General features: G+C 40.3%; 1 protein-coding gene across 1 annotated transcript; it reads left to right on the forward strand.

Annotated features, from left to right (window-relative positions):
• The first annotated feature begins 12,959 nt into the window (after positions 1 to 12,959).
• LOC138887883 (uncharacterized) lies at positions 12,960 to 13,337 on the forward strand. Its single transcript, XM_070169673.1, has one exon. It carries the CDS (start codon positions 12,960 to 12,962, stop codon positions 13,335 to 13,337), a length of 378 nt encoding a protein of 125 aa, XP_070025774.1.
• The last annotated feature ends 10,863 nt before the right edge of the window (positions 13,338 to 24,200 follow it).

A 24,200-nucleotide genomic window follows, 5' to 3' on the forward strand; every position in this document is an offset into this window, starting at 1 on the left:
TGAAAATTAAAAAATAATTAGACATATGTATGTGTGTGGGTGTGGGTGTATTCCATACTTGTAAAACTAAGAATATTTTATAATGAAATTACCAATCTCAAACGATGGGCTGCAAAACTGATAGAACCTCTAGTATGCAACGCTCCACCCTTAGTAGAAGCTTTGTTTAATTTTACCTGTTCACTCTTCTTCTTCCACTCAGGGGTGTTCCACTTCTTCAAGAGCTGATTCCAGATATCTACACATATCCGCTCAGGCTTGGTGCCACCCCTCCTAGCAACATGATGTGAATCTATTATCCATTTTTGTACTCTCTTCTCGAAGTTAGCATTCACCTGATTTTCAAGTGCAGGCTGCCATACGCACCTAACCTGCAAAATCAATAAATAATACAAGACGAATGAGGATAAGTATTAATAAAATTTAATTTATGTAACGACTCGGCCGGTCATTTCATGAGTTACCACTCCATTTCTCCCATTTATACTTCTTATTGTCTTGTTCAGCTGTATTATATGTTATCGGGTTGGTTGGCTCGGGTTCGGAGAGGTTTTGGTATGGTTTGAGATACTTAGTCTCTTTTGAGTAAGCTTAAGTTGAAAAAGTCAACCGGATATTGAATTATATGATAAAGGGCTCGGATGTGAGTTCTGATGGTTTGGATAGCTTCGGGAGGTGATTTGGGATTTAGGAGCGTGATCGGAATGTGTTTTGGAGGTACGGAGTAGATTTAGGCTTGAATTGGCGAAATTGGGATTTTGGAATTTTCCGGTTGATAGGTGAGATTTTGATATAGGGTTCAAAATGGAATGCTGGGAGTTTCAGTAGGTCCCTTGTGTCATTTGGGATGTGTGTGCAAAATTTCAGGTCATTCGGATGTGGCTTGATAGACTATTTGATCGAAAGCGGAATTTGGAAGATTTTACAATTCTTAGGCTTAAATCTGATGCAAATTTGGTATTTTGATGTTGTTTTGAGCGTTCCGAAGGTTGGAACAAGTTTGAATGATGTTATGGGATAGGTTGACATGTTTGGTTGAGGTCCCAACGGCCTCGGGTAAGTTTCGGGTGGTTAAACGGATCATTTCAAATTGAGAAAAATTGTAGACATACAGATTGTGACCTTCGTAAAAAAAATGACAGACAATATAGCAGTTAATTAGCTAGTTCAACTAACAAGTGGTTACATTTGTTGAAAGCGAAAAAATTAGAACATTCTATTATCATTTGAATGAAAGTAGCGACAAGTGGAGTGTTACGAGTTTGAGGAGAGGCGCACATAAGTAAGGCTTTGTAGCTTCTACCCCTCTACATGGAATTCTTTCTTCACCTCTCCTCTCCTCTTTCCTTATCATTTCATTCTTGAGAATTATGTTCATTGGAGAGAATTATCTTCAAGTTGAGAAAAATTGCAGAAAATCTGCTGTGAGTATTGCAGACTTTTGGCATTCACGTTCGTGAGTGGGCCCTCGCGTTCATGAAGGGCTAGGATGAGAGGCTAGAGGTTAGACCTTCGTGTTCACGATGGAGGTCCCACGTTTGCGAAGGGTTGGAGTCAGGAATCTTCGCGTTCGCGAGAGAGCAGATGCATTCGCAATGGTCTGAGTTGTTGAGGTAACCTCGCGAAGGGTCGCAGCATTCGCATATGAGGAATTCTGGTCAACTTAAGTTTGTGCTTCGCGAATGCAAGGATTTGACCGTGTTCGTGAAGAAAGATTTGAAATAGCTGGGCAAAATGATTTAAAAGGCCATATCCGCAATTTTTAGCCTAAGTTCCTCCATTTTTGGGCAATTTTGAAGCTTTTTGAAGAGGATTGAAGAAGGAATCAAGGGGGAACACTTGGAGGCAAGATTTATGGACTTAATACTCAATCCTAATGTAATTTCTACCTAATTAATCATGGAATTTTTAGAATTTAAGCCTAAATATTGAAGAACTAGAACTTGTAATTATAGACCTAAAATTAGGGATTTGAGGGGTCATTTGTGGTTGGATTTTAGTGCTTTTGATATGAATGAACTCGGGGAGTGATAAAGAGTCTATTGATGTAATCTTTATCGGATTCTGAGACGTGGCCCCGGGGGTCGGGTTTGGCTAATTTCGGGATTTGTGTTGTAATTCAATTTCTTTCGAATGGGCTTTATTCCCTTAGCATATTTTGATGGTTGTGCACTGATTTTGGTTAGATTTGGAGCATTCGGAGGCCGATTCGAGAGGCAAAGGCATCGCGGGCTAGAGTTTGGATCGGATATAGGTGAGTAATAAATGTAAATGTTGTTTTGAGGGTATGAAACCCCGAATTTCACATCACGGTGCTATATTGAGGTGACGCACGCGCTAGATGACGAGCGTGGGGTCATGCACCATTAGGGATTGTGACTTAGTCCATCCCGTATGACTATTTAATTGCGCATTTGATTGAAAACTGTTTGCTATCATCATGTTTTTGGCTGAATGCCATATTTGGGCCTCGTGCCAACTATTTTGGACCCTTAGGCGATTTTTACTACTTTTCCTCACTGTTTTGACTTTATACTTGTACTCAGTCATGATATGTCCTACTGTTTTTATAACTCAGCCATGTTTAGTCTATTTTGACATCTTAAATGATATTTTGAGCTGAGCATCATGTTTTACTATGCCCAAGTGGCTTTTAGAGATTTCTGACTGTATAGGGCCGATGGCCTGTGTTGTGAGGTTATTATGGGATCGGGCTGCGCGCCGCAGCGGTATGAGCTGATTCATGATTATGAGGTCGAGGGCATGAGTTGTAAGCCACAAGGTGGCTTGATATGAGGCCGAAAGCCTATTGATTATGCCACGAGATAGCTTGATATTGTGCTTGGGCCGTAAAGGGCCCCTCCCGGAGTCTGTACACCCCCAGTGAGCGCGTGTACCCAGTGTGATATGTGATATAGCCCGAGGGGCTGATGTTGTTCGATGTTATTTCCCGAAGGGATGATTTCTGTTAATATTGTGCCCGAGGGGCTGATTTTATGTGTTTATCTTTTCTCGCTGCTTTTCATTCACTTGTTTAACTGTTAAAAGATATTTTAAAGAGGTTTTACTGAACTGAGGTGTTTTTACAAGTTTTCATTGTTCTATTGCATTGATTTTATAATGCCTCTTTGTAGCATTTTGTTGTGTTTTACGTGTTTTCTTATCGCTCAGCTACCTTTACTTTTATTACTCACTGAGTTGGCATACTCACATTACTCCCTACACCCTGTGTGCAGATTCAGGAGCCTCGGGTCCTGCTAGCGAGGGTTGATTTCTTCCAGCGGGCTATTCGGAGTTCACTGGGTAGCTGTTCGGCGTTCGCATCCCAGTGTTTCTCCCTCCTATCTTTATTTTCCCTTGTACTAGATTCTGTAATAGACTGTGTAGTCCTTTTCCATATTCTTAGACTTATGTTAGATGCTCATGACTAGTGACACCCCGATGTCGGGCTGTGTTTATTTCCGCGTTGTCCTATTTCACTTCATTTTGGGATTTATCATCTGTTTATGTTTTAAATTGAATTATTATAACTGTAAAAAAAATGGATTGGGAGTTGTGTCGGCTGGCCTTATTTCACGATAGGCGGCATCACGATCGGATCCGGGTTTAGGGTCATGACAATTTATTCTTACCTTAAATTGTTGTCACATATTCATTCTGATTGGGTACGATATCTATCTCCAGGAATTTCACGGCTCATGAAAAAAAGGCTTCATAGCTTCCGTCACCGTATGTGTGGCCTGATAGGATGGCAAAAACTCGCATTAAATTTAACATATAAAATAAACATTCATTAAATTCATTATATGCAAAATTTTATTGAAATATTTTAAAAGGAAATTGAAGAAAAACTCACACGTCTCCATAGGGAACGATAATCAGCCGATGAAGAGAATCGTCCTGTACAGTCCTTGCAGTACACTATCTCACGATATCAGCAACTGTAGAAGTACTGGTAGATTAGGATTCATGTGCATAAGAGCCTTCAATATCCAAGTTAGATATACTTGGAGTTGATGATGATGGAGATGATAATTGAGTGGGTGATGTATGAGGCACAAAACATAAACCACCATACTGGCTACTATGATAGCTCGAGGATGTAATCGGTGGTGAGCCACCGACTGACTAGCAGGATCACGCGAGAAAGAAACTAAAAAAATGAGGTGTGGGTATAAAATATGGTGGTCGAAGCTAAGCCACCATGAGAAAGCATGGAGTAATACTGAAGCGAGTTAGAGGGGGAGATTTTGAAAAATTCAGATGGCTGTGAAGCTGCCATGGAAGCACGATGAGGCATAGGAGGAAGGCTCATATTTGGTATAGGTAGAGGAAGCTGACTTGTAGTAGGTAAAGTGTATTTTTTCTTCTTAGATTTTTTTTTATTTCTTTACCGCGAGAAGCCATCTGTGTAATGAATATAAAATATTTACATATAAAATAATTTAATATAACAAATACAAATATAAAGTATACATAATAAATATAATAATATAAACATAAAACCCTAAGATCTCATTAATAATATTAAAGTAATTTTATTACATATTACGATGATTTAAGGAATAACATTTAAATAAAGAACAAGTCATAAACACACAAATAGCTTACTCCTCATCACTTGTTTCATTTTCATTTTCTTCAGCACTTGTTTCATTTTTATTATATAAATCTTCATCCTCGCTTGTTTCATGTTCATCAATTGAATCTTTGTCTTCATTTTCCATTGATGTTCCTCACCATGCTCAATTAAAATTGATCTTAGGACAGAAGGATCGAATTTTTCGTATAGGCCGTTGCTATCCTGCAATTCATCTGCTAATTCATCATCCACTACTATTTCAACACTTGAAATGTCATTTTGGTACGCTACATCCAATGCAACCTCGACTTCGACTCTACCCACTAGCTTAGATTTTATCACTACCCACCATGCAGACCTATTCTTGCACAAAAGATAAGGTGCATAATATACTTATTTCACATTTTATGCAGTAATAAATGGGTCATAGAGTCTATACCTCCCCGTGTGCTTTATTTCAATAATTTTGTACTAAGGATGCACCTTCGTATCTCTATTTGTACTAAGGATGCACCTTCGTATCTCTATTTCTGTAACAACCCGACTGGTCGTTTTGAGCATTTGCATTCGGTTCGGCAGTTTGAAGTCACGAGCAGCTTCATATTATATGTATCGACTTGCGTGCATGGCTGAATTCAATTTTCGGATGATTTAGAGTCAAATTGGAAGAAGGAATCTAGTTTTGGAAGCTTTAGCTGTTAGAATTTAACCGGAATTTGACTTTTGAGTAAACAGCTACGGAATAAGTTTTAGATGATGTTATCAGCTTTGTATGGTGATTTTGGACTTAGGCGTGGATTCGGATTTGGAGGCCCGTAGGGTAATTTGAGGCATTTTGGCGAAAGTTGGAAAAGTTGAAGTTTGGAAAATGGAGAAGTTTGACCCATAGTTGACTTTTGTGATATCGGGGTTGGAATGCAATTCTGAAGTTAGAACAGCTCCGTTATGTCATTTGGGACTTGTCTGCAAAATTTAGTGTCATTCCGGGTTGGTTTGATTGGTTTCGGCACGAGTTTTCAAAGTTGGAAGATTTAGAAGTTCATAGTTCGATTCATGGAGCGATTTGCATTTTCGGCGTTGTTTGATATGATTTAAGGCATCGAGTGAGTCCGTGTTAGGTTATAGAATTGTTGGTAGGTTTAGACGGGGTCCCGGGGGCGTCGGGGGCGTTTCGGATGGGCTACGGGTCATTTCCTTCTATTTTTGAACTGTTGTTCTGCTATCTAGTATCCTTCATCGCGTTCGCGTCCTAGATCTCGCGTTCGCGTTGTATTAATTTATAGGGTGGAACATTTCCTCTTCGCATTCGCATTAATCCTCTCGCGTCCGCGAAGTTCTACCCTTTCCCTTCTTCGCATCCGCGTTTGTCCCATCGTTTTCGCGTAGTAGAAAATAGGAGCTGGGCACTGGTGGTCATTTACTCTTCGCGTTCACATCCTTCTACCCGCATTCGCGTAGGTTCCTGCTTCTTATTCTTTGCGTTCACGGCCCTTTGCTCGCGTTCACGTAGGGTCATCCTGGCAGCCTTCATTTTTCTTCTTCGCGAACGCATGCATCCTTCCGCGTTCGGGATGCTTTATGACCTGGGCATAATAAATAGACTCTATTCCGAGGGTTTGCCATTTTCACCATTTTTGGAGTTCTAGAGCTCCGTTTTGGGCGATTCGTCATGGGTTTTTCAAGCAAAATAATTGGGTAAGTATTCTTCACCTAGAATTGATTATATTCCATGATTTTATATTTATTTTTATCATCTAAATTGTGTTTTGAGTTGAGGAAAATGTTGGTTTTTGAAGAAAATTTTTGAAATGAAAAATCATGATTTGAGGGACGAAATGGTATCGGAGTTTGATAATTTTTATATGAATGAACTCGTATCGGAATGGATATTCGGTTTTTGTAAATTTGTCGGGTTCGAGGTGCGGGATCGGGGGGTCGACTTTTGGACCGATGATTTTTAGAATTTGATAAAGATTGAGGTTTTATGATCCGGAATAGTTTCTTATATGTTTTATTTGTGCTTTGAAGTTATTTTGGTTAGATTTGAGCCGTCCGGAGGTCTTTTCACCCGAGAAGTTCATTGTTGAGTATCAGTTTGTCTTCTTTGAGGTAAGTATCTTGCCTAACCTTGTGGGGGGACTTCCCCTTAGGATTTGAGTCCTCTATGCTAATTGTAGTCCGTGCACACAAGGTGACGAGTGCGTGCCCGGTCTTATTTGTGGAAAATTTGCCTTTTAAGGTTCTTAGGTCCTTATGATCACTAAGTGGGAAGTTGTTATGATATGATTGAGTTTCCTATTTGCTAGTTTCACCTCTACATGCTCTATACGATGTTGTTAGCTCTTTTTTACCTCTTACTTGTTATTTGGCCCTTATTTGCCTGAATTGAAGTGATTGCCCTCCTTATTGTTTTTTTATTTCTTAATTGTGAGTTCTGTGAGCACGTGATTTTTGCCTAATGTGAAATACTCCTAAAAATTAAAGAAATATATTTTCCCCTATTGTTTGCAATTTTATAGGATTTTTGTAGGATTTTTTGTTAATAGTTTGCATTTTTGTGCACGTTTAATTCTACTAAAATCATGAAAATGCCAAAAAATACTATGCATTGCATTAAGATTTGTTTTCATTTTTAGGATTAATTAAGTTAGTTAATTGCCTTATAAGATGAAAATCACAAAAATTGGTTCACTTTTACATTTTTAGCTTTTTAATTTTAGATTAGTAATTTTCTCTTTTAATCTAGGAGAAACTAATTTTTATAAATTTTATATCTTGATAATTAGCTTGATTTTACGATTTAAATTAAAATTAAGAATTTAATTTAGGTTTTTATTTAATTAAAAAAATAAAAGGAAGGAGGAAATTGAAAAGGTTGGTCTTTAAATTAAAATTGGGCCAAACTTGATGTCAAGCCCAAATTCCACCTCAAATACACCCCTTACCCAGCCCAAACCAGACCCATTTTTGACCTGCCCCATTTCCCCCATCTAAAACCTAACCTGTCTCTAACGAAACAACACATCTAACCCTAGAGACAACACTGAAACGGCGCCAATCTCCTAGCCCGTTTCTGCCCCGCTTCAACTCGCCAAATCATACCCAAAATCGGGCGCTTCAACTCGCCGAGTCTGCCGGTCCCTCCTTGCATCTCTCTCCAACGTGACTTAACCATTTCTGACAGATTCCCTCTCCCTCACATGCCCTCTCTTTGTTTTTTTTTTCGGATTTTTACTCTTTTAGATGGAAATTATGAAAAATGGGAGGCGTAGGATTGAGTGAAATTGGATCCACTCCCTCCATTTGTTCGTTTTTCCATCAAAAAGAGGTAAAAAATCAGATTTGAATTTTGCGAATATTTGGGAGATTTCTTGGGAAGGAAGCATAGAAGGTTCGAGAATATTGGAGGTTTATATATAAAGTAAGGATTTTCTTGGTTAAGGGGTCAGAGATTTTTTTCGGAAATTGAGGGAGGTAAAAAGTTCTAGGGTTCTTGGTTTTCTTTTCTTCAGATTCCTCAATTTTAGATTGCACTTTTCAGAAAACAAAAATAAAAAATAGTCTGAGTTTGATTTTGTTCGAGTTTTACTTTATTTCAAAAGAAAAATAAAAAATTATCAAAATCTCAGCATTTTTCTGATTTCTGATTCTCAAGAATGGAGTTGGGTTGAAGTTGGAGTTTGTGTTTGGGTTCAAAATTCCGGTACCGTTTTGAATTCCGTTCGAGTTTGTTTCTGATTTCATTCGGCTTATTCTAGCTTTTCTCTGTTCAATCGGGTAAGTTTTTGGGAAACTTCTGTGTCTTATGCTTTAGTGTCTTATTGAAAAGAGCTCTCAACAAGCCAAAATCTTCATACTGTTTTCTTTGAGTATTTTCATTATGAATAGTTAAAATATGACTAAATCCTTCAGTTAATTTTGATATACATTGTGTTTCTTAAGTGTTAATTATTTGTAGTGTCTTTATGTGAGAACTTTTATATCAAATAGCCCAATTTGAAGAAGCCAAGGGTTTTGCATAGATGAACTAGGAAATCTTCTTCCATATAATATGTGCAAGCCACTGGTCGTCCAACTTTCCTCTTTACTATTTTCTGATTCCATTTTCTCTGTTATTTTTGTTTTTCCATTACCATGATGGTTACATCAAGCTCATAATATTGTACTCCATTTTGTAAGTGTAACTTGGGGAGATACAGCTGATGCATGCTACACAAAATGTTGTCGACTTTGTTCCATTTCATTGCTGCATTTTAATTTTAGGCAATACTTGTAATTTTGTTTCTGTACATATGGAGTCATTATAGTTACAACTATACAAACGATTGCATAATAAACAATTTTATGTTTTTTTTTTAAATAAAGGTGAATAGATTTGCATGAAGGAAGTTTTTTTATTTAAGTTAAAATTCCCACTGAATTATTGGACTGAAACGGTGAAAGAATGGACATTTGACATTTTTAGTTTATGGGAGGAAACTGGAAACTAGAAAAAGAACCAAGGGATATTTTGGTTGACTTGCTAAATGTTGTCAAAAAAAATACATATTCATAAAATGTTGGTGTTAATATAGATCATTTTTATACAAGTACTTGAATATGAAAATTGTTGTCATACTTTTTAAACCCTCACCCTTTATCTTGCTCTTGTCCTCTTTTAGTTTTCTGTTGCTTTCTTTGGTTATTTACGGGTGCTGTAATCTTATTCTACTGCATATTCTGTTGATACTGCTATGGCATTCACAATGTGCTGTGTCCTCTTAAACTGTTGAGCATTAGCAAACGTAAATGTTGCCATTTTGCCTTGTGCTAAGCTACTGGCTACTGTTAGGCCTGCCCAAAAACCATTTTCTTTTGTCAAATACTGGGCCTAGCCACATTTCTGATTAAATGAACTTAGCCCATGAGAGTTCGAACAGAATGATAGACTTTGGTTAAAAAAAAATTTCGTTGTCATTTTATCTTATTTAACTGGACCATTAGGAACATGCTTAGGCCGTTAATATTCATAAACACCATAGTTTACTTTAGGTACGTAATTAAATCATCACAACTACGGGTATGGTTCCCATGGTGTGGTTGTGATCTCTAATTTCAAATTAATTTTAAATATGAATATTTGTAGTTCACCTAGTTGAATGTTTTTCCTTTAATAAATTTGAGGCATGCCATCCAATCACCTAGTCTATGACCCTCACATCGATATCTTAACTAGTGTAGAAAAATACCATGAACTCTCATAGTTTGCTTTAGACGCGTTAATTAAACAAATTGTCATAGCTACGGGTACGGTTCCCGTGATGTAGTTGTGATGCTTAATTTCTAAAATTCGGGAGTACATTTATGTGACCCGGCCACTCTTTAATCTTGTTAATAAAATAAACATGTTATGGATCGTGGGTATGGTTCCCGTGACATGATTCGCAACGTGTAATCAAATAATTGGTTGTATAACAATTGGATTATTAAAAGCGGTTTAAAAGGAATAAAATGCACATAGGTTTCAAAGATGTTTTAAAATTAAATAAATAGGCAAATATTAACAGTTGAGCGGCCGTGCTAATACCACAGAATCCGAGAATGCCTAACACCTTCTCCTGGGTTAACAGAATTTCTTACCCGGATTTTTGCGTTTCACGGACTGTAAAACAGAGTCAATCTTCCTCGATTTGGGATTTTAAATCGGTGACTTGGGATACCATAAATTATCCCAAGTGGCGACTCTGAATTTTAAATAAACCATCCTGTTTCGATTGTCACTTAAATTGGAAAAACTCTCATATACCCTTCTGGAGGTAGAAAAAGGAAGTGTGACAGCTCTGGCGACTCTGCTGGGGATTGAACCCAAAATCTCTGGTTCAAAGTTCAAGAATTCGAGCTTAGAATAATTGTTATATTTTGCCTTTATTTATTATCTCGTTTTAATTACATGTTTGGGCCTAATGTGTTAAATGCTGCTTTTTACCGCTTTGATACTATTTGAATTGTATATAAACTGCTACGAAACCCTTCTTTTCTCATCTTCGGGGAAGTGCACGCTGGCGTGACTTCTTTTCTGTTAGTGTCTTACCTTAATTAGAAAGAGGCTCGAACAAGTTACAAAGTTGGATGGCCTTTTGGTTCCCGATACGTAACCCCCCTCCCCCCGGCTCGAGTTGTTCGCTCGGGTACACAATTCTAGAACAACATACCCAGGTTTTTGAACTTAGAATAACTCAGCCTCATGCCGGATCCCTAGTAGGAATGCTTGTTTGCATCAAGTGCATTTGACTTTGGGGACTCAACACAGGGATTGGGTCCGTATAAGACAAGCGTACCCGAAAATAAAAGACCAACCTGATGCATTTTTTATGTGCTACCTGTGCATTTAATTTATTTTGGATTGCATGTTGACCGGCTTCTAGATTAAGTGAGGAAAACCAAAAGAAAAACCAAGTGCGGGGTATGAGAGAGAATTTCATTCGTTGCCCAATATCTGGTACCCAAAAACATCCTGAAACTCTGCTGAAAATTTTTAGAAAAATCATTTCAAAGTGTTTATATTTTTCAGTAGCGTTAAAACTGGCCGAACTATGCGGGTTTGATTCTCACCAAATGTAGGATACGTAGTCAACCCTCATTGGGCCCAGCCCCGCTTTTTGAAAATTTTGGAAAAAAAATATATGAAGCATCGTCATTTTGTCGTAAATAAAGTAGGTGATGTCGTTCTTGTCTAAATAGCCGAATTTCCAACGGGACGCCGGAAGGCTATTTTTGCAAGAATAGTGACTGATTATGTTTTTGTCAATTTTGGCCACTTAGCAAACACAGCCCTAAAAACTTCCATTTCAAAGCGCTGAAGGGCCGTATTCGCAAAAGTAGCCCTGATTTCTTGTTTTTTTTTGCCAAAAATAAACCCTTTTTCAGTTTTTCAAATAAGATTCACTTTGTCTTTATACAAATCACCTTAATCTAAATGTGCAGAATGAGCACGAGTCAAAATTTACCAATGAAGGTCATGACTAAGATTTTGTTGGAACTACATATGTGGTGGGAGGATTTAGGTGGGCAAGGACGAGACACAATCAACTATTACTTGGGGGCGCTCACCGATTTACTAAAGATCAGGCCCAGGGGAGATATAATCAAAGCACTGGTGACATTTTGGGATCCAGCTCACAATGTTCTGTATTTCGGACTTTGAACTCACACCCACTTTGGAAGAGATAGCGGGATATGCCGGGAGTACCGAGGGTCTAAGACACAAATACCTGGTCGTTCCAAGGGCCGTCACCCCTCACAAGTTTCTGGATTTGTTAAAAATAAGAAGGGGGTCCAGTATGCAGATTTGGCGGCTGGGTTTTCCACTCTACGCTTCATATACCAGCGGTACGGACATGTAAGAGGGTTTGAAAATCCAGAAAGCAGAACCTGTAGCAAAGGGAACCGACCAAAATGGGAAGAACATAGATGTTTCGGCTTCATGGTAGCATTTCTGGGTCTTCTAGTGTATCCCAAGAAGGATGAGAATATTGATCTACGGGTAGCCGGAGTCGTCAATACTCTGATCAATAATGCGAAAAGCACCCCCGCACCTATGATAATGTCTGAAATATTCCGAGCACTCACAGCCTACAAAGCCGGAGTAGATTTTTTTGAAGGGTGCAATTTGTTGCTACATATGTGGACGATTGAGAATTTATGTCATCGTCCTCGGTACATGAACTATGGGTCGACAGGGAAAAGCTGCATAGAGGAGTTTTGTACAAGGGTCGATGGGTTCAAGATGCCAGAAGGGGTCGTAGATTGGATATCCTGCTTCCGTTCCATAACTGCTGATAAAATAGAGTGGACGTTGGGTTGGCTTCCTGTTAATGAAATTATATACATGCCTGCCACAGGTCCTCGCTTCCTCCTGATGGGTCTCAGAAGTATCCAGCCCTATGACCCGTACCGGGTTTTGAGACAGCTGGGAAGATGCCAAATAGTTCCCAAGGACGAAGACCTTAGCATTCATGCAGTCAAGATACGTTCTGATGGCCCATTCCATAAAGTAGTGGTCCGCCGGATATGGAGTGAGTGCCAATACCTGACGGCAAACACCCGAGTGCGTGACTTATCCAAGGGTGAAGTTTCGTCCAGTTACCTTGCTTGGTCTAAAAGAAGTGTTGAGTTTGGAAGACCAGCCAAAAGACCCCACCTTCAAGAATTTGTTGAAGCATCACATGAACGATGGGATTGGCTGGCCAAAGAAAATGAGTATAGGGCCACCATAAGCAAGCTGGAAAAGCAAGTCAGAGATCTTCAATTTGAGAATGGTTTGCAAGCCGCTGCGAATGAGAGTGAAAAGAAAAGGCTAGCCAAAGAAAATGACGCCCTCCAAGCCTAAATCCAAGTGATGAAGATAGCAGCTGAGAACCCTACCAGAAGTGAAAAGGATAAAAAACTTGTAGACAACCTTAGGCAGAAAGTAGGTGACTACGGATTTGACTTGGAAAGGGCTGAAGTTGAACTAGCACAGGCTCGAGCAAAGTTAGCTAAGAATGCGGAGGGACGGGAAAATTTCATTCGGCAGCTGAAGGAAAAGTATGATAAAGGAATCTTGGGTTTGAAGAAAAGGGTCAATGTCCTTGAGAACGAAATGACCAAGCAGGAAAGAGACTTCAAAGCAGAAAGAGAACACTGCTATGCCCTGATGTCGCAGCTAGAAAAAGACCTGCAGCAGCTTCAAGAACAAAATCATACAGCCGAACAAGTTTTGGGGGCCAGATCATAGCAGATCAGACGGTTGCTACAAGAGAAGGGTATTATCAAGGAGAGGGTTAGGAGGATTGCGGACTACATTGTGATTAAGTGCAACGAATGCGAGAACATGACCAGGTCCATGTTTTTCGCTTCAGTTATGATTTTTGTCTGGAAGATCATGGATGAGCTATTTTACCTCCAAGAAGATATGACGCATAGGCCCGCGATGAGACGATGTCCCGCGGGCCCCTGGAGCAGCAGTTAAGGCACTCATGTATTTCTGATTTTATTGTCTTAGTCTGTATTTTCAGTTTCTTTTGGAGTTTGTTAGTCCACTTTCGAGTAAGACATTTTCATTTTTCTTTTGGAGTCTGTTAGTCCACCTTTCAAGTCTGTTAGTTTTTATGTTTAATTTTGTAGTAGAAGTTATTGTAATTAGGATGTTTTGTTTTTATTTTATTTTATGAAAATTTGAAAACCCAAAAAATATATCTTTCTTTTATTTTACATTTATCCCTTGAACTACATAATGATCTGATTCATACGGTATCATGATACGTAGGCAATCCCCATAGGATTCGATCATAACCATAAAATGAAAAGGAAAAAGAGGAGAGCAAAAAAAAATGAGTAGAAAGAAATAATGGCAAAACAAGAGAGAAAAATGAGTGCAAAATAAAAGGGAAGTAACAAGAACAAGTGGGGGGGCCAATAGTGACTAAAAATGGATTGGAGTGAAAAAAAAGCGCAAAATGAGAAGAGTTAGTTAAAAGCCAGGATGAAGCATGCAGCCGTTCAAATACACGGTATGAGCTTTAACTGTTTAGGTGCATTGCATCCCAAATGTGTGGTTGCCTATCTGTTAAATCTTAAACACTAACAAGTTCATTGTTGTCATTGAGAACAGGAAGGTGGTTAGTTTGCTTGGCATTCTGGCAACCCACCCGTACAACACCAGGTCTAAAAACAAGTTGATCATGGCTGGCCAAGAACTGGACGCAAGTATTATTGATCCACTGAGAGGGGTGGAGGAGTCTGAGATTGGTCTGAAAGAGGAGTTACATAAGTTGAAACACCTGATGGCCGAAATGTACCAGGCATGGATGAAAGGGCATCCCCACCATCATACCCCGCCAACCCTGCTTTCGTCCCACCACTAGCTCAATCCCAAGAACCTCCCACTGTTGATTCATCCCCACAACATGCACTAAGCTTCACCCCTTACCACCACTATCATGGCACCACTTCCCAAACCATACAAGCTCCACGAGCCAAAACAACCATATACCCTCCTCCACCAGCTACCCCTCTTTTCGTAGCACCTCCACCAGCTACGCTCCATCGATCTTCCAGTGAGCCGTTATTCCAAACCCAAGATAATCAGTACTATCCCCCATAGCCTACCTTCAAGGCCCCAAATCATTACTTCTGCACTTCTCGTTTTGACCTTCCTGTTGAGACTGAGAAACCACCTAAGAACCCGGAACATGAGGAGATATTTAGGAAGGTGAGAAGCCTGGAACAGTCGCTCAGAAACATGCAAGGGTTGGGAGGTCAAGTGAGTGTAGCCTACAAAGATCTGTGTTTGTTCCATGACGTACAACTACCTATTGGTTTCAAAATGCCCAAATTTGATTTGTATGACGGGCACGGAGATCCCGTGGCCCACTTAAGGGGATTTTGCAGTAAAATGAGAGGAGCCGGTGGGAAAAATGAGCTGTTAATGGCATACTTTAGCCAGAGTCTGAGTGGCGCAGCATTGGAGTGGTACACTTGTCTGGACCATAGCAGATGGTATACTTGGGATGATTTGGCCCAAGCATTCGCTCATCATTTCCAATACAACATAGAAATTGTTCCAGATTGTTTGTCTTTGATTAAGATAGGGAAGAAGCCTAGCGAAAGTTTCAGGGAATATGGTTTCCGATGGAGAGAACAGGCAGCACGGATTAACCCTCCAATGGAGGAGGATGAAATGGTGGAATACTTTCTCCAAGCTTTGGAGCCTACTTACTTTGGCCATTTGATCTCGGCCATAGGCAAGTCTTTCAATAAAGTAGTAAAAATGAGAGGAATGGTATAGGAAGGGCTCAAATCAAGCAAAATCATGAGCTACTCTGACACCAAAGCAACTACGCAGGCAATCCAGAATGGCACCAGAGGAGTGCTAGGGAAAAAGAAGAAAGAGGACGTCTCTATGGTCATCTCAGGATCGTTGCACGGCCTGGGGGATTCTCCTACCCACTATACCCAACCTCGACCCCAGCTTCAAACCTATACCCCAACTCTATATAGTCCATCCCAACACTATTTCCCACCACCAGAGCCTTAGTACTCAGTCAGGCCACCCTAATATCATGTTCATCACGCACAGTCATATGCTCAACCCCCTCCTCACCCGCAATGGCGTGCACCAGCTCCACGGAACCCTTACCCACCTCCACAAACATACCAAAACCTTGCTGGTCCAAACTTTTGGGCCAAGCCAAAATTCAGGAATGAAAGGTTGTAGCGAAAGAAAACTTTCACCCTGCTTGGGGAATCTTATACCAGTCTAATTCTGAGGCTAATTGAGTCGAAACTACTAAACCCCCCTCCAAAGAACTTGGATTATTCTCTCAGATGTGAGTACTATTATGATACTCCGGGGCACGATACATAAAAGTGTTGGTATTTGAAGAACGCCATCCAATAGCTTATTGATACGAACCAGATTGTGGTCCAAAGCCCAGAAGCACCCAACATCAATCAAAACCCATTGCCAGCCCATGCTGAAATGCACATGATTGAGATAGTGAACAGGGATGGGAAGCCAAAGAAACCTTCACCATCTGTCATGATGATCTAGTCTAGTGAAAGTAAGTCAGTCAAGGACCCGGTTGTCACAAAGGCAACTTCTTCGATAGCTGAAGGATCGACGGATAAGTTGAGCATGCCAAATGATAAGCCAGTTGTGGTAGTTAAAAAGAGGTACCCAAGTGATGATGTATAAAAGCAAGAAAAGCCAAAGGTGATCATGTCGGGGGTAGAAAGTAAGCTAGTCATAATTGTGGAGGGTGCTCGCACAGATCCTATCATTATCAAACCTGTGACCCAGCTATCGGTAGCTAATACCAAGACTGTCCCATGGAACTATGAGCGAGTTATAGTGACCTATAAGGGGAAGGAAGTGAAAGAGGAAGTTAACGAGGCCCGGGGATTAACTCGTTCGGGGAGATGCTTTGCCTCGGAAGAGTTAAGGAAAGCTGAAATACTCAGAGACAATCCAGTTCTAATGAAGAAAACAGTCACTGAAGAAGATGCGGAGGAGTTTTTGAGAAAAATAAAGATACAAGATTAATCCATCGTAGAACAGTTGAGAAAGACTCCTGCTCAAATTTCCTTGTTATCATTGTTGATCCATTCATATGAGCACCGCCGGGCCCTGATGAAGATTCTGAACGAAGCTCATGTCCCCGACAAAATCACAGTGAACCATTTGGAGAAGATTGCCAATAAGATATTTGAGTCTAACAGGATCACAGGATCACATTCTCTGATGATGATTTGCCTCTGGAGGGTACGGAACACAATCAAGCCCTCTACCTCACAGTGAAATGCGAAGATTCTATGGTCACAAGGGTGTTAGTTAACAATGGTTCCAGTGCAAATATTTGCCCTCTCTCCACTCTGAACAAGTTAAAATTTAATGATGAGAGGATTCACAAGAACAACATATATGTCTGAGGTTTTGACGGAGGGGGAAAAGACTCTATTGGCGGCATCATGCTCGAGTTGACAATAGGACCAGTTGAATTTACCATGGAGTTCCAGGTACTGGATGTGGCTGTTTCTTACAATTTGTTGTTGGGTAGGCCTTGGATACATATTGCCAAGGCAGTTCCATCTTCGTTACACCAGATGGTGAAGTTCGAATGGGATAGACAAGAAATCGTCGTGCATGGCAATGAGAACTTCTGTGCTTTCAATGATACACATGTCCCGTTTATTGAAGCTGAAGAAGATAAGGGGTCGTGGATCTATCAAAAGATTGCGGAAGGGGAATACATTCCAAGTCCAAATCTAGCTTCTGCAACCGTCATGGTAGCAACTGAGATGTTGAAAAATGGTTTTGTGCCGGGCAAGGGTCTGGGTGCATCTTTGCAAGGTATCGTGCAGCTAGTGTCTTTGCGTGAAAATCTAGGTACATTTAGTCTGGGGTTAAAGCCTATAGGGGATGATGTGAAAAAGGATAGAAAGCTGAAAAAGAAAGCATGATCGCTCCCTAAGACAGTCCCACGTCTCTCCAGATCTTTCATCAATGCGAGGGTCGTGAAGCGTCCAGTGACAACAGTTCCAAAGCCTGCGGTTGATTTTGATGAGTAATTGGTTAAAAGGTTCCAGAGTCCGTTTAATGAGGCGAACATGGTAGAAACTGGGGAAGGTTCCAGCAAAGCGGATGTGCAGTTTATTGGGCCAAAAGTGAAGCTTAACAATTAAGATGTTACTCCTCTCCCTACCAGGAAGGAGTTTTGGTAGTTTGCTTTGTTTTCCTTTCAGTTTATCTGGATTATTCCAGGGTTGTAATTCAGATTTTATTTTTCGTCTGTTTTGATGTACAAACCCTTCTATCCTTTACTTTCAATGAAATGCAATTTCGTTTTTTCCATTACTCATGATAGTGTCATCTTTTTGTTTCTTCTTTCCTTATACAGTTTTTTGTATGCTGGTTTCAATGACATTACATGCATGAGGATTCTTCGGCCAAGTCTTAAAAGCCAATCTAACTCTGAAATAGTAATCCAAGAAATAGAGTGTGATGATGAAATAGAATATGATGAATAGGAAGCATTTGAGGAAATTAGTAAAGAGCTAAGTCACTTTTAAGAGAAACCCAATCCTAATTTGAATGAAACTGAAGCAATTAATTTAGGGGATCCAGATAATATCAGGGAAACCAAGATAAGTGTACACTTAGAACCACAAATCAGGGAGGAAATAATCAAAGCACTGTTTGAATATAAAGATATTTTTGCATGGTCATATGACGACATGCCGGGTCTAAGTACTGACTTGGTGGTTCACAAATTGCCTACTGACCCGACATTCCCTCCCATCAAGAAGAAGTTAAGGAAGTTCAAAACTGACATGAGTGTAAAGATCAAGGAAGAAATCACAAACCAGTTGGAAGCAAAGGTCATTCGAGTCACACGATACCCCACTTGGTTAGCTAATGTTGTGCCAGTGTCAAAGAAGGATGGCAAAACCAGGGTGTGCGTTGATTACCGCAATCTCAACAAAGCAAGTCCAAAGGATAATTTTTTATTGCCAAATATCCACATTTTAATTGACAATTGTGTCAATCATGAGATCGGTTCTTTTGTGGATTGCTATGCGGGGTACCACCAGATCTTGATGGATGAGGAGGATGCAGAAAAGGCAGCATTCATCACATTATGGGGAATTTATTACTACCGGGTAATGCCATTTGGTTTGAAAAATAATGGGGCAACTTACATAAGGGCGATGACTACTGTGTTCCATGACATGATACACAAGGAGATTGAGGTTTATATGGATGATGTGATCATAAAGTCAAAGCAACAGGCCGACCATGTCGGAGACTTGAGGAAGTTTTTCCAAAGGCTCCGCATGTACAATCTTAAGATTAACCTTGCCAAGTGTGTATTTGGTGTTCCATCTAGAAAACTATTGGGATTCATAGTTAGTCGTTGAGGCATTGAGTTGGACCCGTTAAAGATCAAAGCTATACAAGAAGTTCCACCTCCAAGGAACAAGACTGAGGTGATGAGTCTGCTTAGGCGTTTAAACTACATCAGTAGGTTTATCGCTTAACTCACAACAACTTGTGAGCCCATCTTTAAGTTGCTGAAGAAGGATGCTACAGTCAAATGTACTTATGAGTGCCATGAGGCATTTGATAAGATCAAGGGGTACTTGTCAAACCCACCCGTGTTGGTCCCATCGGAACCCAGGAGACCTTTGATTCTCTATTTGACGGTTTTGGACAATTCATTCAGTTGCGTGTTGGGTCAACATGACATCACTGGAAGTAAGGAGCAAGCCATCTATTATCTTAGCAAGAAGTTCACGTCTTATGAGGTTAACTATACTCCCCTTGAAAGGACATGTTACGCCCTGACTTGGGTGGCACAAAAGTTGAAGCATTACATGTCATCTTATACTACTTACCTCATTTCTCACCTAGATCCTCTAAAGTATATCTTTCAGAAGCCTATGCCTACGAGAAGACTTGCAAAGTGGCTAATTTTGCTTACAGAGTTTGACATCATCTATGTGACTCGGACCGTGATGAAAGCCCAAGTATTGGCCGATCATTTGGCCGAGAACCCGGTGGATGAAGAGTATGAGCCATTGAGGACTTATTTTCCTGATGAAGAGGTGATGGATATTGACGAGGTGGAACAGGATGACAAGCCAGGTTGAAAACTTTTCTTTGATGGAGCCGCTAATATGAAAGGTGTCGGAATAGGGGTTGTGCTCATTTTTGAAACAGGGTATCACTACCCTGTTACAGCCCATCTTCGTTTCTATTGTACCAACAACATGGTTGAGTACGAGGCATGCATTTTGGGATTAAGGTTAGCTGTGGATATGGGAGTCTAGAAAGCATTGGTTTTGGGAGACTCGGATCTTTTGGTGCACCAGATTCAAGGAGAATGGGAGACTCGGTATTTAAAGCTCATACCGTATCAGCAATGTTTGCATGATCTTTGTCAACGGTTTCGATCAATAGAATTCAGGCACATTCCAAGGATCCATAATGAGGTTGCCGACACTTTGGCCACCTTGGCGTCAATGTTGCACCATCCGGACAAAGCTTATGTTAACCCTCTGCATATTCAAGTTCGTGATCAGCATGCCTATTGTAATGTGGTTGAGGAAGAACTTGATGGTGAACCGAGGTTCCATGATATCAAGGAATACATCAGGATGGGGATATATCTGGTACAAGCCACAAGTGATCAAAAGAGAACAATTCGATGTTTGGCTAGTGGATTTTTCTTGAGTGGGGGAATCTTGTACAAGAAGACTCCATATTTTGGACTGTTGAGATGCATAGATGCTAAACAAGCCACAACTATCATGATAGAAGTGCATTCCGGAGTTTGCAGGCCGCATATGAGTGGGTATGTTCTGGCAAAGAAAATTCTTCGAGCAGGGTATTACTGGCTCACCATGGAACGAGATTGCATTAGCTTTGTGCGCAAGTGTCATCAATGCCAGGTACACGGAGACTTGATCCATTCTCCGCCATCTGAGTGGCATACAATGTCTGCACCGTGGCCCTTTGTTGCTTGGGGAATGGATGTCATTGGACCAATTGAGCCAGTGGCATCAAACGGGCATAGGTTCATTCTGGTGGCCATCGATTATTTCACTAAGTGGGTTGAAGCTAAGACTTTCTAATCTGTGACCAAGAAGGCAATGGTCATTTTTGCTCATTCAAATATCATTTGTCGGTTCAGAATCCCAAAGGTAATCATCACGGATAATAGTGTTAAACTTAACAGTCATTTGATGAAAGACGCATGCCAACAGTTCAAGATTACGCATTAGAATTCCACTCCGTATCGCCCCAAGGCAAATGGAGTTGTTAAGGCGGCCAACAAAGACATAAAGAAGATACTTCGGAAAATGGTGCAAGGTTCCAGACAATGGCATGAAAAGTTGTCATTTGCTTTGCTGGGTTATCGCACTACTGTTCGCACTTCAGTAGGTGCAACTCCTTATTTGTTGGTATATGGTACTAAAGCAGTGATACCGGAGGAAGTTGAAATTCCATCTCTTCGGATTGTTGCTGAAGCCGAAATTGATGATGATGAGTGGGTCAAAACTCGTTTGGAGCAATTAAGTCTGATTGACGAGAAATGACTGGCAGTAGTATGTCATGGTCAGTTGTATCAAAAGAGAATGGCAAGAACATACAACAAGAAGGTGCGTCCCCGGAAATTTGAAGTGGGTCAGCAAGTATTGAAACGCATCCTTCCACATCAGGCTGAAGCGAAAGGCAAGTTCGCCCCAAATTGGCAGGGGCCGTTCATTGTAATGAGAGTGTTGTCCAATGGTGCTTTGTATTTAACAGATATAGAAGGCAAACATGTAGATATGGCTGTCAATTTTGATACGGTCAAAAAATATTATGTATGACTTCTTTGGTTTGTCTAATTGTTGTTTGTACTTGGCATATTTTGAAGGTTGGAATGACGAAGGCATTTTATTCTGCTATCTAAACACTTTATCCTTTGTTACCCCTTTGAGCATTATTTATTTTCTTTCATGCCCCTCTTTTGGAATCAGTAGCAAAGTTTAGAAACACGGACACAAAAGGTAAATAAAGAAGAAAAAGAGGAAAAGAAAAAAAAAGAAATTGAAAAAAGTAAGTAAAGCAAAAGAAAGAGGGGAAAAAAAGAAAGGGAAAAGAAGAAGAAGAAGAAAAGAGAAAGAAAAAAGAAAAGACAAGTACCAAAAAATAAAGTAATTCCTATGTCATGAACTACGTTCGACTTGATTCCTTTTAAGGATACGTAGGTAGCCTCACGGTTCGGTCCCATCATATAAAAATTCAAAAGTCCCCAAGCAAATAAATTGGGGTAGAAGTTGCGGGTTTTGTAAAAGATCTGATTCCAAAAATTGTAATTTTGAACCCATTCAAGTTATTTTGATCATTTATGATATCCTTTCTTTCTAACCCTATCCAAAAGCATACATTGCGGTCCAAAGAAAGACCTTCCGATAAATCTTTGAGAATGCCAAGTCGAGCGAGATAGAGGTAAGATTCGCATCAGGGGCAACACTCTGTTCTACACAAGGAAAGTGAATAAATGAGAGTCTTATTGGTGAAAACCCTCACGGGCACCGTAAGGCGATGGAAAGATGAGAGAAATTAAAATGAGAGAGTCTTATTGGTGAAAACCCTCATGGGCACCGTAAGGCGGCGGTGAGTTTAGAGATGAACAAATGAGAGAGGTTTGTTGGTGAAAATCCTTCAGGGCGCCGCAAGCCGAACAAGGTTGGTGATTTTTCAAAGAGATTGGATTATGGAAACCCCGGGGCATAAAGTATGAAAACTGAAAGGTGATTGGTTGAACAGGCTAGGCCGATTAATCTAAAATGCATGTCATGATCATTGGTGCCAGCTGCCTCACTCAGATAAGTCTCTTTTACTTTTTTTGCTCAAATAGTCTTCCTGTTTTGAATTTTCTTCTTTATTCCTAACTCTCGAAGTCATTGCATTTCATTCTTTTGGGTCTACTTCTCTAAGGCTTTTACAATGATAGCCTTGTTAAGCAAGTAAGAAAGGATTTCAAATCTTATTACCAACTTCCAAATTGAACAAAGCAAGTGCGGCCAAAGCATACCAGAAATAGCATGTTGCAAAATGAAAATAAAGTGTTAGTGGAAGTTCAAGTGGTCGAGTGGTTTTGTAAATTTTGTGGAAAATACAAAGGTTCAAATTGGAAGGACAGAAATGTAAAATAACGGGTTGAGTGCAGGGCGCTCGGGTCATTCAGGGTCCTGTGGTTGAGGGTCAGTCAAAAGGTCAAACAATTCTTTGCCAGTCGGAGGAAGCTAATCAGAACAAAGCATGGCAATGGGAAGGCCACCTTCAGCAAGAATGCCGCAAACTAACCACCGCATTTTCAAACTGATAAATTTTCTTTGATTGAAATAGGGGCAGAAAATTTCGTTTGTTCCGGAGGAACCCTCCGTGAGGAAAGCATGTACCAGACAGGTTCGGCCGTAAAATTTTCAGGACCCTCCTGGATAATGGGATTTGGCTTAAAATTTTCAGGACCCTCCTGGATAATGGAATTTAATTTACAGTTTTCAGGACCCTCCTGGATAATGGGCCTAGTTAAATTTCAAGACCTTCATAGATAACAAGACTTTGCGTAAGTTCTACCTTTAGGAAATATAACTTAGTTTTAAAGTTTTCACTCTTAAAATGAGACGTATTTTGAAATTTTCAGGGTCCTCCTAGATAATGGAATTTAGCTTTTAAATTTTTAGAGCTCTTTTGGGTAATATGATTCGATTAACACTCACACATGTGCCTAGATACCAAACTGGGGCAAAAAAGTTTCTTTTGTTTTGTCTGTTTTGTTGTAACGGCAGGCGCCCACATGGATAACAAGGGAATACATTTCAAGTTTTGGCAATCAGGCGCCCACCTGGAGAACAAGGGAATACAGTTCAAGTTTTGGAAATCAGGCGCCCACCTGGAGAACAAGGGAATATCGTTTAAGCTTTGGAAATCAAGCGCCCACCTGGAGAACAAGGGAATACAGTTCAAGTTTGTGGCAATCAGGTGCCCACCTGAAGAATAAGGGAATATCGTTTAAGCTTTGGCAATCAGGTGCCCACCTGGAGAACAAGGGAATACAATTTAAGTTATTGGCAATCAGGCGCCCACCTGGAGAACAAGGGAATACAGCTCAAATTTTGGCAATCAGGCACTCACCTGGAGAACAAGGGAATACAGTTCAAGTTTTTGGCAATCAGGCACCCACATGGAGAACAAGGGAATACTGTTCAAGTTTTGGTAATCAGGCGCCCACCTAGAGAACAAGGGAATACAGTTCAAGTTTTGGCAATTAGGCGCCCACCTGGAGAACAAGGGAATACAATTCAAGTTTTGGCAATCAGACACCCACCTGAAGAACAAGGGAATATAGTTCGAGTTTTGGTAATCAGGCACCCACCTGGAGAACAAGGGAATACAGTTCGAGTTTTGGCAATCAGGCGCCCACCTGGAGAACAAGGGAATGTAGTTTAAGTTTCGGCAATCAGGCGCCCACCTGGAGAATAAGGGAATACAGTTCAAGTTTTTGGCAATCAAGAACCCACCTGGAGAATAAGAGAATACAGT

This window comes from Nicotiana sylvestris, chromosome 3, assembly GCF_000393655.2.
Source record: "Nicotiana sylvestris chromosome 3, ASM39365v2, whole genome shotgun sequence".
Classification (NCBI taxonomy): domain Eukaryota; kingdom Viridiplantae; phylum Streptophyta; class Magnoliopsida; order Solanales; family Solanaceae; genus Nicotiana; species Nicotiana sylvestris.